The following is a 13,453-nucleotide window of genomic DNA, read 5'->3' as shown; positions in this document are numbered from 1 at the left end:
CTATTTCTGAGCAGACAGCCAGGAGTAACCCCTGAACACCACCGGATGTGACCCAAAAAGAAAAACAAACAAAAAAAATTGGTACACTTAAAAGTTATTTGGTGATGGTGGCTAGATAGAAATGGTTGTTTTTGTTTTTTAGTATTTGAACCACACCCAGTGGTGCTCAGGGATTACTCCTAGCTTTGTATTCAGGAGCTCAGAAAACCCTATGGGATGCCAGGGATCCAACCCGGTCAGCCACTTGCAAAGTAAAAACCCAACCCTCTGTGCTATGGCTCTGGCTTTTTTTTTTTTTTTTTTTTGGGGGGGGGCTGGGGGTGGTACACCCGGTGACGCTCAGGGGTTACTCCTAGCTTGCCAGGGGATTGAACCGAAGTCCGTACTAGCACGGGCAAGGCAGACACCTTATTGCTTGTGCCACCGCTCTAGCCCCCTTTTTTTTTTTTTAAATCAATACTTGGACCTGCCAAGCTGAGTGCAGGTGAACACTGGTCTCCCTCCCAGCCCATCTATTGATTTCTAGAGGGCAGAGAAACTGAAAATTGCCCCAGCATGGGTCAAAATCAAATGGGCAGAGAGCCCATCAACTGTAACATGATAACTTTCATTCCAGTTCCCTGGGAATGATGAAAACGCAGTGCCTGAGGCCATAGTCTGCAGTGGGGCCTCTGAGTCGGCTTTTGGTCAAGAGCCGCAGATGTTCCTGGGCTACAGATCATACCCTAAGGAGCACTGAAGTGGGAACCTCAGGGTCTGGAAGGAAATTCCAAATTCCCTTGGCCAGAGGAGAAAGTGAGTGATTCAAATATTCATCTTGTTTCCAGCCATTTCGCTGCATTCCTCTTTAGGCCAGCTTGCTGGTGTCTCTTGCTTGTCTGGGCAACTAGTCACACCTTCTGCAAATAGTAATACTTTGTCTCTTTCTCACCAGGGTGTATTGTTTATGGGTTTTCTTTTATACTTGGTAATCTTTTTTTTTTTTTTTTTTTGGTTTTTGGTTTTTGGGTCACACCCGGCAGTGCTCAGGGGTTTCTCCCAGCTCTAATCACAGAAATCACTCCTGGCAGACTCCAAGGATCATATGGGATGCCGGAATTCGAACCACCATCCTTCTGCATGTAGGGCAAATGCCCTACCTCCATGCTATCTCTCCGGGCCCTTCTCAGTAATCCTTTTTGAGACGGGTTTAGACACATATTCTCATTTGTTCTTCAGATTTGAAGGCTTCTACTTTTTTTCTTTTTTTTTTCTTTCTGGTTTTTGGGCCACACCTGGCGGTGCTCAGGGGTTACTCCTGGCTATCTGCTCAGAAATAGCTCCTGGCAGGCACGGGGGACTATATGGGACGCTGGAATTTGAACCAACCACCTTAAGTCCTGGATCGGCTGTTTGCAAGGCAACTGCTGCTGTGCTATCTCCAGGCCCCAGCTTCTACTTTTTTTTTAATAGTTACCTACTTTTGCTTTTAAGTTCGGTCATTTAGATGCTCTTGTTTTGTTTTGTTGAATTACCTTTGTTGAATTAATTGCTGAATTACCTCTGCCTCTCCAGCCTTTAGTCATTTAGGTTATTTGTTTATTTATATTTTGGGGCCACACCTGGCAGCGCTCAGGCTCTTCGCTCAGAAATAGCTCCTGGCAGGCCCAGAGGACCATATGGGATTTAATTACTTCATGTCTTTTTGTTTTGTTTTGTTTTTTGGGCCACACCAAGTGACACTTGGGGGTTACTCCTGGCTATGTGCTCAGAAATCGCTCCTGGCTTGGGGGACCTTATGGGATGCCCGGGGATTGAACCGCGGTCCATCCTAGGCTAGCACGGGCAAAGCAGACGCCTTACTCCTTGCGCCACTGCTCCCGTCCCTAGTCCATGTCATTTTAATCACTTCACCTGCGTACATAGGATGCCAGGCATCAAACCTAATTGGTCCTGGGCCCGGAGAGATAGCACAGCGGCGTTTGCCTTGCAAGCAGCCGATCCGATCCAGGACCAAAGGTGGTTGGTTCAAATCCCGGTGTTCCATATGGTCCCCCGTGCCTGCCAGGAGCTATTTCTGAGCAGCCAGGAGCAACCCCTGAGCATCGCCGGGTGTGGCCCAAAAACCAAAAAAAAAAAAAAAAACTAATTGGTCCTGCATGGGCAGCTTGCTAGGTAAATGCCATACTGCTGTGTTAGGGCTCCAGCCCCTCATTTAGGTTTTCTATGGAAAAATACAGACCTCAATTTTTTGTGCACGCCGAGTTCTTTTTTATATTTATTGCCATAATAAAATATTTTATTATATATTTTTGTTTGTTTTGTTTGAAGGTCCAAACCTAGCAGCACTCAGGAGTTACCTTTTTTTTTTGTCTATTCTTTTTTAATTTTTTGGGGGGGTATTTTGGGGGGGGGGTTTACACCCAGCAGCACTCAGAGTTACTCCTGGCTCTGCGCTCAAATAGCACTCCTGGCAAGCACAGGGGACTAATGGTATGCCAGGATTCGAACCATGGTCCTGTTTTTGTTTTTGTTTTTGGGTCACACCCAGCAGCACTCAGGAATTACTCCTGGCTTTGTGCTCAGAAATCACTCCTGGCAGGCAAAGGGGACCATATGGGATGCCGAGATTCAAACCAGGGTCCATCCTGGGTTGGCTGCATGCAAAGCAAATGCCCTACCACTGTGCTATCTCTCCAGCCCACCACTGTCTTCTTCTTTTTTTTTTTAATTTTTATTTTTAATTATGAGAACAAGGGTGCAAAGAAAGAGGACAAGGTAAAGTTACAGTGGAAGGACAACCACCCATAACATAATTCTCAGAAGTCCCCTTGCTGATATCTTAACTTTGAAATTTCAGCCAAAGAACATTAAGATAAATAAGACAGAATCCATGTACAATTACTTTGTCCCTCAAGTCCCCAGATTGTAACCCATTATAATATTTCTTAACAGTACACAAGGCAATCTAAAGCCATAAAACTTACGTAACTCCTTAAACATTACAGGCATAGTATTTTCTTACATTTCCATATACATGCATATTAGCTTAAGTTAACCTCAAATTTTAAGTGAGTTCTTTTTAAGGATTAGAGTCAAAGGGGCACAGTAAAAATGGTGTTAGAGTGGCAATTGTTGTTTGCATAGGCCCACCAAAATATGAGGGACATGGAAAGAAATAACCTTGGCCTAAGTACAAAGAGACCAGACCCCTGAAGTTTCCTGGCACAAGACGAAGTCTAGGCTCCAGGCAAGCTAGATCGTCCAATCCAATACATTGTCTGTAGTGCCAACACACTTTTATTTTTCACACAGTCTCTGTTGTTGGTATCATGTTTCTGTATTAAAGATCCTGGAATCTGCATATCTTACATTGAAGTCAGGATGTGGAGCATCCTCTCCTTACTCCTCACAATCAAAGGGCAATGCAGGGAGCCCTGTCCTATAAGCAGGTCGTTGTTGTTGTTAAGTCTTCTCAGTGTTAAGGGAAGTATCTTTTGAGCAGGTCGAAGTCTGAGCAGTGTAGGTCTTCCGTGGTAGAGGATTGCTTCCAGGTGATGTTATAGACCAGCCTGGATGTTTCGTGTATGGCTTTCCTGGTTCAGGGGAGAATGGAGAATGCCCTTTCCTCTGAGGTCTGTGCTAGGTCATTATGTCAATGTTCAGGGTGTAAGGTCCCTTTGCACTACAAGATTTGTGTGTTCCAATCTCTATTAGATAGGATCTTATTTGTATTTATACTATTTTCCCATTTTAATGTGCCTATGCAAATAAGAAGCAATGCCACATGGTGTTATTGGCGCATATAGGGGCCATAAGAACAATTACAATGATTCCCAAGACATGGTTCAATCATAAGCATTAAACTGGGGGACTCTTCCACCAAAATTCCTTGTTAAAGAGCTCAAAAAGAGAAGATAAAAAGTGGTTAGAATCATCACTGTATAAGACAACATTTAGTAAGAATTATAGCTGTAAGAGAAAAAACACAAAATAGTCTAAAGAAATACGTGTCCATTTTATGTATCTTGAAACAGTTAGGGGTTGTCACACAAAATGCACAGCTTTGGACTGTGATTAGGATTGTACACTACTGAAGTTAAAAAGAGTAAAGTAGGTTAGTGATGTTTGAGAGGGGGTTAGAGAGTTAAGGAGTAAAAAAGAGCTTTGTAGGGGTGTGGGAAAGTGGAGAATACAAAATAAACATTCTGTATACGGAAAACATAACATAAGGATAAGGAATATTCAGAATACATGAAGTACATGAAGTACGCGCGGGAGCGTGAGCCCCCGTGCGGTTCTGTAGTTTTTGGATGCCTAGGGAGGAATTTCTCACCCCCTCCCCCCAGGGCCCGATTAACCAGGCGTGGCCCTGAAGACCCGCCTGGTGTGGGGGGAATCTTGTTCCCCTGGACTAAGTGGTCAGCCCAGGGGTCCTATGGCTAGCTGTCCTGCCCAGAGCCCCCAACATACCAGGCAAACACACCAAGAAATCCTGGCATTCGGAGTGTTCTGAGCCCAGCCAAGCCTCTGTAGTTTTTGGATGCCTAGGAAGGAATTTCTCACCCCCTCCTCCCAGGGCCGGATTAACCAGGCGTGGCCCTGAAGACCCGCCTGGTGTGGGGGGAATCTTGTTCCCCTGGACTAAGTGGTCAGCCCAGGGGTCCTATGGCTATCTGTCCTGCCCAGAGCCCCCAACATACCAGGCAAACACACCAAGAAATCCTGGCATGTGGAGTGTTCTGAGCCCAGCCAAGCCTCTGTAGTTTTTGGATGCCTAGGAAGGAATTTCTCACCCCCTCCTCCCAGGGCCGGATTAACCAGGCGTGGCCCTGAAGACCCGCCTGGTGTGGGGGGAATCATGCTTGCCTGGACTAAGTGGTCAGCCCAGGGGTCCTATGGCTAGCTGTCCTGCCCAGAGCCCCCAACATACCAGTCAAAAGCCCACGAAATCCTGGCATGTGGAGTGTTCTGAACCCAGCCAAGCCTCTGTCCCCTGTCTTCTTCTTAACCCAACTGTAATCCTTGAGTTTGGTTGAGAAAACACAGCCATGGGGCCGGAAAGATAGCATAGCGGTAGTGGTTTTGCCTTGCTTGCAGCTGACCCAAGAAGGACCTGGTTCGATTCCCATATTGTCCCCCAACCTATTCCTGAGCACCACCAGGAGTAGCCTCAAAACCAATCAATCAATCAATAATAAAGTTTAAAATTAAAAAAAAAGAGGAAGCGCAGCATACGCTCATTTAATCCAGATTTTTTCAGACCTTCCTTCCTTCCTCCCTCCCTCCGTCCCTTCCTTCCTTCCTTCCTTCCTCCCTCCGTCTCTCCCTCCCTCCTTCCTTCCTCCCTCCCTCCCTCCCTTCTTCCTTCCTCCCTCCCTCCCTCCCTTCTTCCTTCCTTCCTCCCTCCCTCCCTTCTTCCTTCCTCCCTCCCTCCCTTCTTCCTCCCTCCCTCCCTCCCTCCCTTCCTCCCTCCTCCCTCCCTCCCTTCCTTCCTTCCTTCCTTCCTTCCTTCCTTCCTTCCTTCCTTCCTTCCTTCCTTCCTTCCTTCCTTCCTTCCTTCCTTCCAAGGGATCACAGCTTCCCTAAGGGCTCACTTTTGGAATGCTCAGGGAACCACCTAGGGTACCAGGGATTGAACCCGAGTCAGCCATGTACTAGCTCTCAGGCCCCTTCCCCATATTTCTTATATCTGTGCTGGAAAAAGTTTTTGTGACTGGGCAGACATCCACATTTAACTGTGGAAGAAGCCCACTTTTTTTTTTCATTAATAGTAAAAATAAGGGGCCGGAGAGATTGCATGGAGATAAGGCGTTTGCCTTTCATTCAGAAAGATGGTGGTTGAAATCCCGGCATCCCATATGGTCCCCTGTGCCTGCCAGGGGCAATTTCTGAGCGTAGAGCCAGATGTGACCCCCTCCAAAAAAAATAGTAAAATTAAATCCCTTATTTTGGCAAGAATAGAGAAGCAGAAAACAAGCCAGGTTTTGGTATGGTATGGTATGGTATGGTATGATATGGTAAGATCAAAGAAACCCAGAGGGGGCCAGAGAGATGTACAGTGGGTAGGCATTTGCTTTACACACAGCTGACCTGGGCTTGATCCCTGGCATGCCCAATTCCCCCGAGTCTGCCAGGAGTAATTCCTGAGTGCAGAGCCAGGAATAACAACTGAACATACTAGGTGTGGCCCAACAACACCCCTTGCCCCAAAAGAATAGCTCAAAGCTCCTCAGAAGGCCCTTTTGTCTCTTCCTTGCCATAGAAAGGATGGATGAGATATAGAAACAACAAAACCATTTTAGCAGTTGTAGTATATAGGTAACACCTGTAGCTGCAAGACATTATCTCAAAACAGAGCAGATGGGAGTAAAGAGATTGTACAGATAGGGGTTAAGGGTTTAAGCCCTGACACGGCATGAGCATGAACCCAGAGCTGGGAGTAAGCTCTGCATACTGCTGGGTGTATCCTCCAAAGAAAGAGGAGATAGAGCATGTTGGTGAAGCTCATTGGTCTCTGGACTGATTAATTACAAAGATTAAACAATGCATCCGCCCTGTAAGGCTCCACACTTGGGTGAAGAAAGATCTAGAGAGGATTGGCTACAAGTAACAAGCCAAACCTCTAGATCTTCTGAAACTTTTACTTTTTTCACCTCTGAAATGTGTGAATCACCAGGCAGCGGTCCAAAGGTCTGATCTTTATAAGAGAGGGGCCACACCAAGCATTTATCGACTAAGTCAGATGTTTGCTCTTTATATATTTATTACTCTCCTACTTCGAAATACCAGCAGCACTTTTTCTTCTTTGGAAGAATCTGAAACATTTCTCTTGAAAGGTGATAAGATTTTGCTTGCCTATTTTTTTGGTTAAAAAACGTAGTTAGGGGGCTGGCACAGTGGCGCTAGAGGTAAGGTGCCTGCCTTGCCTGCGCTAGCCTAGGACGGACCGCGGTTTGATCCCCTGGCATCCCATAGGGTCCCCCAAGCCAGGAGCAACTTCTGAGTGCAAAGCCAGGAGTAACCCCTGAGCGTCACCGGGTGTGGCCCAAAAACCAAAAAAAAAAAAAAAAAAAAAAAAAGAATTAAAAACAAAAAGGTAGTAGCCCACAATATTTTTTTTTTTTGGACTTTTTGTTTGAAAGATTTAAGTACCACAAACACGGAATTCAAAAGGTGCAAAAAGGCAAGATAAGGAAGCAAGTTCAAAGTCAACTCCTTGCTGATAGCTTTCGACCTCTGCTCCGAGACACCCACAAAAATTAGTCCCAGATCATATACCCTACAAGGAACCAGAAATCTGATGGGAAAGAACACGACATCTAAAGTAAGTATCCCGGGGTCTAAATCCCCCTGGCTTTGAATTCTACTTATGTAACTTGTGAAAGCTTTTGACTAGTGCAGGCTTTTGTTTTTAAATCTAAAATAGAGGATGACACTTGTATCATATCACTGGACTGTTATGAATGTTAGATATCTGGGTCCCATGTGCTTTAATAGCTATTAATTTTTTTTTTTGTTTTTTGTTTTTTGTTTTTTGTTTTTTGGGCCACACCCGGTGACGCTCAGGGGTTACTCCTGGCTATGCGCTCAGAAGTCGCTCCTGGCTTGGGGGACCATATGGGACGCCGGGGGATCGAACCGAGGTCCGTCCTAGGCTAGCGCAGGCAAGGCAGGCACCTTACCTCTAGCGCCACCGCCCGGCCCCAGCTATTAATTTTTTTTGTTTTTGTTTTTTTTTTTGTTTTGTTTTGTTTTAGGGCTACACCCAGCGGTGCTCAGGGGTTACTCCTGGCTGTCTGCTCAGAAATAGCTCCTGGAAGGCACGGGGGACCATATGGGACACCGGGATTCGAACCAACCACCTTAGGTCCTGGATCGGCTGTTTGCAAGGCAAACACCGCTGTGCTATCTCTCCGGGCCCAAATAGCTATTAATTTTTAACTTTTCCTTTTGAGATAACTTTGGACATACAAAGAAAGTAGTACACAAAGGCCTATGATACCCTTTGCCCAATTTTATTATCTATAGACCCAGAGGACAGGGATCCAAATGAACATGCTGACATTGCAATATTACTGCTAACAATACTTTGGACTGTTTGGGCTTTATCTAATGTTCTCTTTCCTGCCATTCAACCCAGGATCTGGATTCCACATTGAATTTCATCTGTATTCTCTTTACTGGGATTGTTCATCTGTCTGCTCCTGTTTTCCATATTAGTGACACTTTTGAAGAGTTCCAGTTGGACGTTTTGTAAAAATGTCCCTTTATTTGAATTTACCTGCTCTTGACTTAATGAGCAGTGATGTATTTCTGGCAAGATGGCACAGGAGTGATCTCGGATTGGAAAAGGAATATGAGCAACTAGATTTTAGAGCTCTAATAAGCTCTAACTTGTTCCCAACTTGTTTTCAACAAGGAGCATATCCTGGGAAGTTAGTGTTAAGTTTTGCCACCTGGAAATCTCTGTAGTGAAAATAATGGTATCCAATACATTCATGCAGAGAGAAAATACTTCCAGTCTCTTCCCTATACCTCCCTCCTTCATTCTTCCCAGAAGAGGAAAGATACATCTGCCATCCACATATTTGCCAGGGGTCAAAGTTGCTTGTGATATGCAGTTTATCTGGGGAACATGTATCAATCAATATGTCTGATTATCAGCAAAACTGACCTCAGTCACTCAGTTTAAAGTAATATACACCAGGTTTCTCCACAACAAAATACAATTGTCCCCTTTGTAATGGATAAATTCTTTGGACATCATACTTTGAGATCTTGCTTCTTTCTAAACTTTCTTTTTTTGTGTTTTGTTTTGTTTTGGGCCACACCCGTTTGACACTCAGGGGTTACTCCTGGCTATGCGCTCAGAAATCGCCCCTGGCTTGGGGGACCATATGTGACACCGGGGGATCGAACCGCGGTCCCTCCTACACTAGCGCTTGCAAGGCAGACACCTTTCCTCTAGCGCCACCTTCCTGGCCCCTCTTTCTAAACTTTCACCTATGGATTTTAGCTCTTATCCTTGAAGTTACTCTGCAACCATCATTACAGGTATGTTTGATTGCATTCTATCCCCTCTCACTCCTTCTACACTAATTCTTAGCAATTCATCTAGAAGGGTGAGTTGTCCTGATTCCCTTTTTTATTTGTTTACTTAATTAGGTCTCTAGAGATGAGAAGCTACTTAGTTTGGCTTGAAAACAAGAAGTTTTCCATGGGAAACACCTTCTAACTGTAATGACCATGCAAGTACCGGAGACAGGAATCCCCAATAATGTGATTTGGACAGCTGGGGGGGGGGGTGTTTGCTGCTCATAGTGAGGAGAGCATGTGCCCCCCTTGAGGGAGATTCTGCCATTCAACCAAGGAGCCCCACTTACTGTAGCCCATCAGTGAGAGAGCCCCTATCAGCATGATGAATGTCTGCAGGGCATCTGTGTAGATCACTGCCGCCAGGCCACCTGGGAAAAAAGGAAGATAAGCATGGTTGAGAGGGTCAGACTCTGAGGAGAAGAGGAATCGCTGAGTCACAGAGGAAATCTGAAATGTCAAACCCTGCCTGAGGATATTTCTTAGCATTAATGCTTTGCCAAGAGAGTCACAACACCTTCCTGTGCACATGCCTATTTGGCAGTATCGCCTGGCTGCTCCTGTCATAACTCTCACTATGTACCTGGTCAAATGACTTGCTTGGATTCAGAAAATGGTGGGATATGGGCTACAGAATACCACAGTAGGGAGGGTGATTGCTTGCTACACAGCCGACCCAATTTCAATCCTTGGCATCCCATTTGGTCCCCCAAGCCTGCCAGGAGAGATTCCTGAGTGCAGAGCCAGGAGTAACTCCTGAGCACTGCTGGGTTTGGCCCAAACCCAGTGATATGGGGCAACTTTTTGCTTGACTTCAGGTTGACCTGTAGCTTTTTTTGAAAGGGGGGGGGGTCACACCCAGCAGCACTCAGGGGTTACTCCTGGTTCTGCACTCAGAAATCACTCCTGGAGGCTTGGGGGACCATATGGGATGCCAGGATTTGAACCACCATCCTTGTACATGCAAGGCAAACATACTACCTCCATGCTATTTCTCTGGCCCCGACCTGTAGCTTCTTCTCTTCTCCTGTGCTGCCTTTGTCCACCATGTTTTCTTTGATGCTATAGTCTAGTCCTCAGTGTAGGAAGGGATGGCCCATTGGATAGAAAAGTTCAGCTGAGAACTGAAGTTAGTCAAAAGCCACATGAGGGCAGCCATCTTGTTCCGACCCACTGTTCCTGGTCCCATCAAACTGCCCTCCAACTGAGCAGGTGAGGCTAGAACAGCAGCCCACCTCAGGAATGCATAGTGGGGACAAATATTTTTAAAAGACCACTTAAAAAAAAACAAACAAGTATGAGGCCAGAGAGATAGCATGGAGGTAAGGCTTTTGTCTTGCATGCAGAAGGATGGTGATTCAAATCCCGGCATCCCATATGGCCCCCTGAGCCATATTTCTATGCATAGAGCCAGGAGGAACCCCTGAGCGCTGCCGGGTGTGACCCAAAACCCAAAAACCCCCTCCCAAAAAAAAAACAAGTGTTGAGGATAGCCAATGGCTTCACACCAAATAAGAGCTAAAAATAAATAAATAAATAATATAAATAAATAAATAAAAAGATTGGGCTGGAGATAGCACAGCGGTAGGGCATTTGCCTTGCATGTACCAACCCTGGACGGACCCGGGTTCAATTTCCAGCATCCCATATGGTCCCCCCAGCCTTCAGGGGTGATTTCTGGGTGTAGAGCTAGGAGTAGCCCCTGAATGCTGCTGAGTGTGATCCAAAAACCAACATCATCATCATCATCATAATAATAATAATACCACATGTATGTAAGTGATTTGTTATGCAGTAATTTCTTTTTTGTTTGGTTTTTTTCTGGGGGGTCACACCTGGCAGCGCTCAGGGGTTACTCCTGGCTCCAGGCTCAAAAATCATTCCTGGCAGGCTTGGGGGACCATATGGGATGCCAGGATTTGAACCAATGACCTTCTGCATGAAAGGCACACGCCTTACCTCCATGCTATCTCTCCAGCCCATGCAGTAATTTCTAACTCACAAGAATTAGTGGTGGTCTTATTGGCCTGAGCCTCTGAGCACCTTTGTTGTCCACACTGAACTCAAGAGATAGGTATGATAGGTATCTGGATTTACCCGGATAGTGCTACTGGTCAGCCTCAGGGAAAACTTATTACTTTCTCCACCAGAAAGAAAGATACTTGACCAGACAATGGTGGTAGCAAATTCATCAACACTCTCAGTCTCTCCTGTTTCTCCTTGCACTTCTTCAAAGAGAAGGGACCTTTATCTGCTATGAACATGTGTTCTCGTGAGCAAAGGCACCAACTGTGTCACTGTTAATTCAAACATGCACATCTGTGATGTCATTCCTTGTCAGCAGGAATTGGGCCCTTGGCAAACAGGAGACACCCAGTCCAGATTCTGGTCCCCTTCTCAGCTGTCCCCCAATCTGTTTGTTTTGTTTTATTTGTTTGGCTTTTGTGTTTTGGGTCACACTTGGTGGTGCTCAGGAGTTACTCCTGGTTCTGCATTCAGAAGTCACTCCTGGCAGGCTCAGGAGACCCTATGGGATGCCGGGATTCGAACTGGGGTCTGTCCTGTGTTGGCTGCGTGCAAGGCAAACACCTTACCGCTGTGCTATCATTCTGGTCCCTAGCCCCACAATCTGATGAGCTCCAAAGCACTGTACCAGGCAGCCAGCCAACATTTCCCTAGTGATACCTACTTGGTGTGAGACCCTGGATTTGGTGTAGATAGCTAAGACCCACCCATTTCTGGGAGGGGTCTTGGGAACCGGATACTAGGTGTGACCTTACCTGCAAGACCCGGCCCATTCCTGGGAGGGGTCTTGGAATAGGTAGATAAACCCGGAAGGCAGGGGATTAGGGGGCTTTGCCTTTTGGCCCTGCTGGGCTCTCGGAGGAAGATGACTGAATTATAAGATGCAGGGCTAGCAAAGTATTGCTGTGCTTAAAAGGTTATGAGATAGGCCACACACATGTGGTGAATAGGGCATGAATAAAGTTGTTGCTTCCTAACGCCTGCCTGTGAGTGAGTGATTACACCGATTACCTGGGCCTGGAACCCGCCGGTTGGATGGGGAATGAAGCCACGTGGCTGGGGCCTAAGCACAAAGGCCTCCATCCATCGCCATCCAGCCCCATCGTTAATTATTTCATGCTACACCTACTGAGCACGAATTGTGGGCCAGGCACCATGTTTGGTCATTTTTGAATGGAGGGCTACAACTGGCAGTACTAAGGAGCTGTTCCAGGCTATGTGCTCAGGAGTGACCCCTGGTGGTGCTCAAGAGATCAATTGTGGCACTGGGGATTCAAACCAGGTCAGCCACAAACAAAAAGGTGCCTGAGCCTCTGTACTATCTCTCCAGCAGTCCCATGGCATACATTTTCTCCAATCCCTTCCCAATGATCTGGGGATCCCAACTCTTCTTGGAAAGAATAGAATTTATTGATTGATTGATTGATTTGTTAGGTCACACCCAGGAACGCTTAGGGGTTATTCCTGGCTCTGCACTCAGAAATTGCTCTTGGCAGGTTTAGGGAGACCATATGGGATGCCGGGAATCGAACTGGGGTCTGTCTGGGTCTGCTGCATGCAAGGAAAATTCTCTACCATTGTGCTATTGCTCTGGCCCCAGGACAGAATTTAAAGAGAACTACAACTTCACAGGAGTTAGAGTGACGGTCTCCCCACACACAGAAACAGTTAAAATGATGGCAAGAGCTCTTCCCCTTCTTAGCTCCAGGCCTGTGACATCCATCAGCACTGAAGTCTATTAGATTATCATAGACCATCAAATTATCATAAACCATCAGACTATTAAACTATCATAGACTGTGAGATTATTAAATTATCATGGACAGACCATCGTAGACTGTCAAACTATCATAGACTGTCAGACTATTAGACTTTCATAGTTTATCAGACTATCATAGAGCATCAGACTATCATCTGTGTGATCTTATGTTGGGACCCTTTGTATGTGTTCACTTGAGTGAACCTCAGTAAGTTCTATGGCTCTGAAAACAAAACCCAGCATTTTCCTACCCCCCCCCCCTCAGTGTCCACTGTTTCTCCAGTCCTGTTTCCTACTACCAGGCTGCCACTCTCCTCTAATCTCTCCAGAAATGGGCAGGATAAACCCAAAGACCTACCTGCTGATCAACTTCTCTCTATTGACCCTTGTTCTTCCATCCATAAGTAAATTTATCACAGAGTCTTGGTAACCACCTTTCCCTCTGCCTGAAGCCCCTTTCCCCAACTTCTTATCAGCAACACCTTCAAATCAGTTCCATCTAGGCCCAATAGTGTCTTTTTAGTCCTGTGAAAACCAGCTTGCCCTCTGCACTCCACAACTCCCCACTCCTTTCTTGGACTTCATAGCACTTCA

General features: G+C 46.0%; 1 protein-coding gene across 6 annotated transcripts in view; it reads right to left on the bottom strand.

Moving 5' to 3' along the window:
- Window positions 1-13,453, bottom strand: part of SLC5A11 (solute carrier family 5 member 11) — a 45,731-nt gene that overhangs the window by 15,986 nt on the left and 16,292 nt on the right. For 4 of the 6 annotated variants that reach the window (XM_049789116.1, XM_049789118.1, XM_049789120.1 and 1 more), the window contains one exon: window positions 9,366-9,446. The exons of the other annotated variants lie outside the window; for them this stretch is intronic. In XM_049789116.1, the coding sequence (XP_049645073.1) occupies window positions 9,366-9,446 (81 nt within the window). The remainder of the gene's footprint in view (window positions 1-9,365; window positions 9,447-13,453) is intronic. 6 annotated transcript variants of the gene reach the window in all.

This window comes from Suncus etruscus, chromosome 15 (assembly GCF_024139225.1).
Source record: "Suncus etruscus isolate mSunEtr1 chromosome 15, mSunEtr1.pri.cur, whole genome shotgun sequence".
Taxonomy (NCBI): Eukaryota; Metazoa; Chordata; class Mammalia; order Eulipotyphla; family Soricidae; genus Suncus; species Suncus etruscus.
Note: the sequence above shows the minus strand (reverse complement) of the source record. Positions and strands in the feature narration are given on the sequence as shown.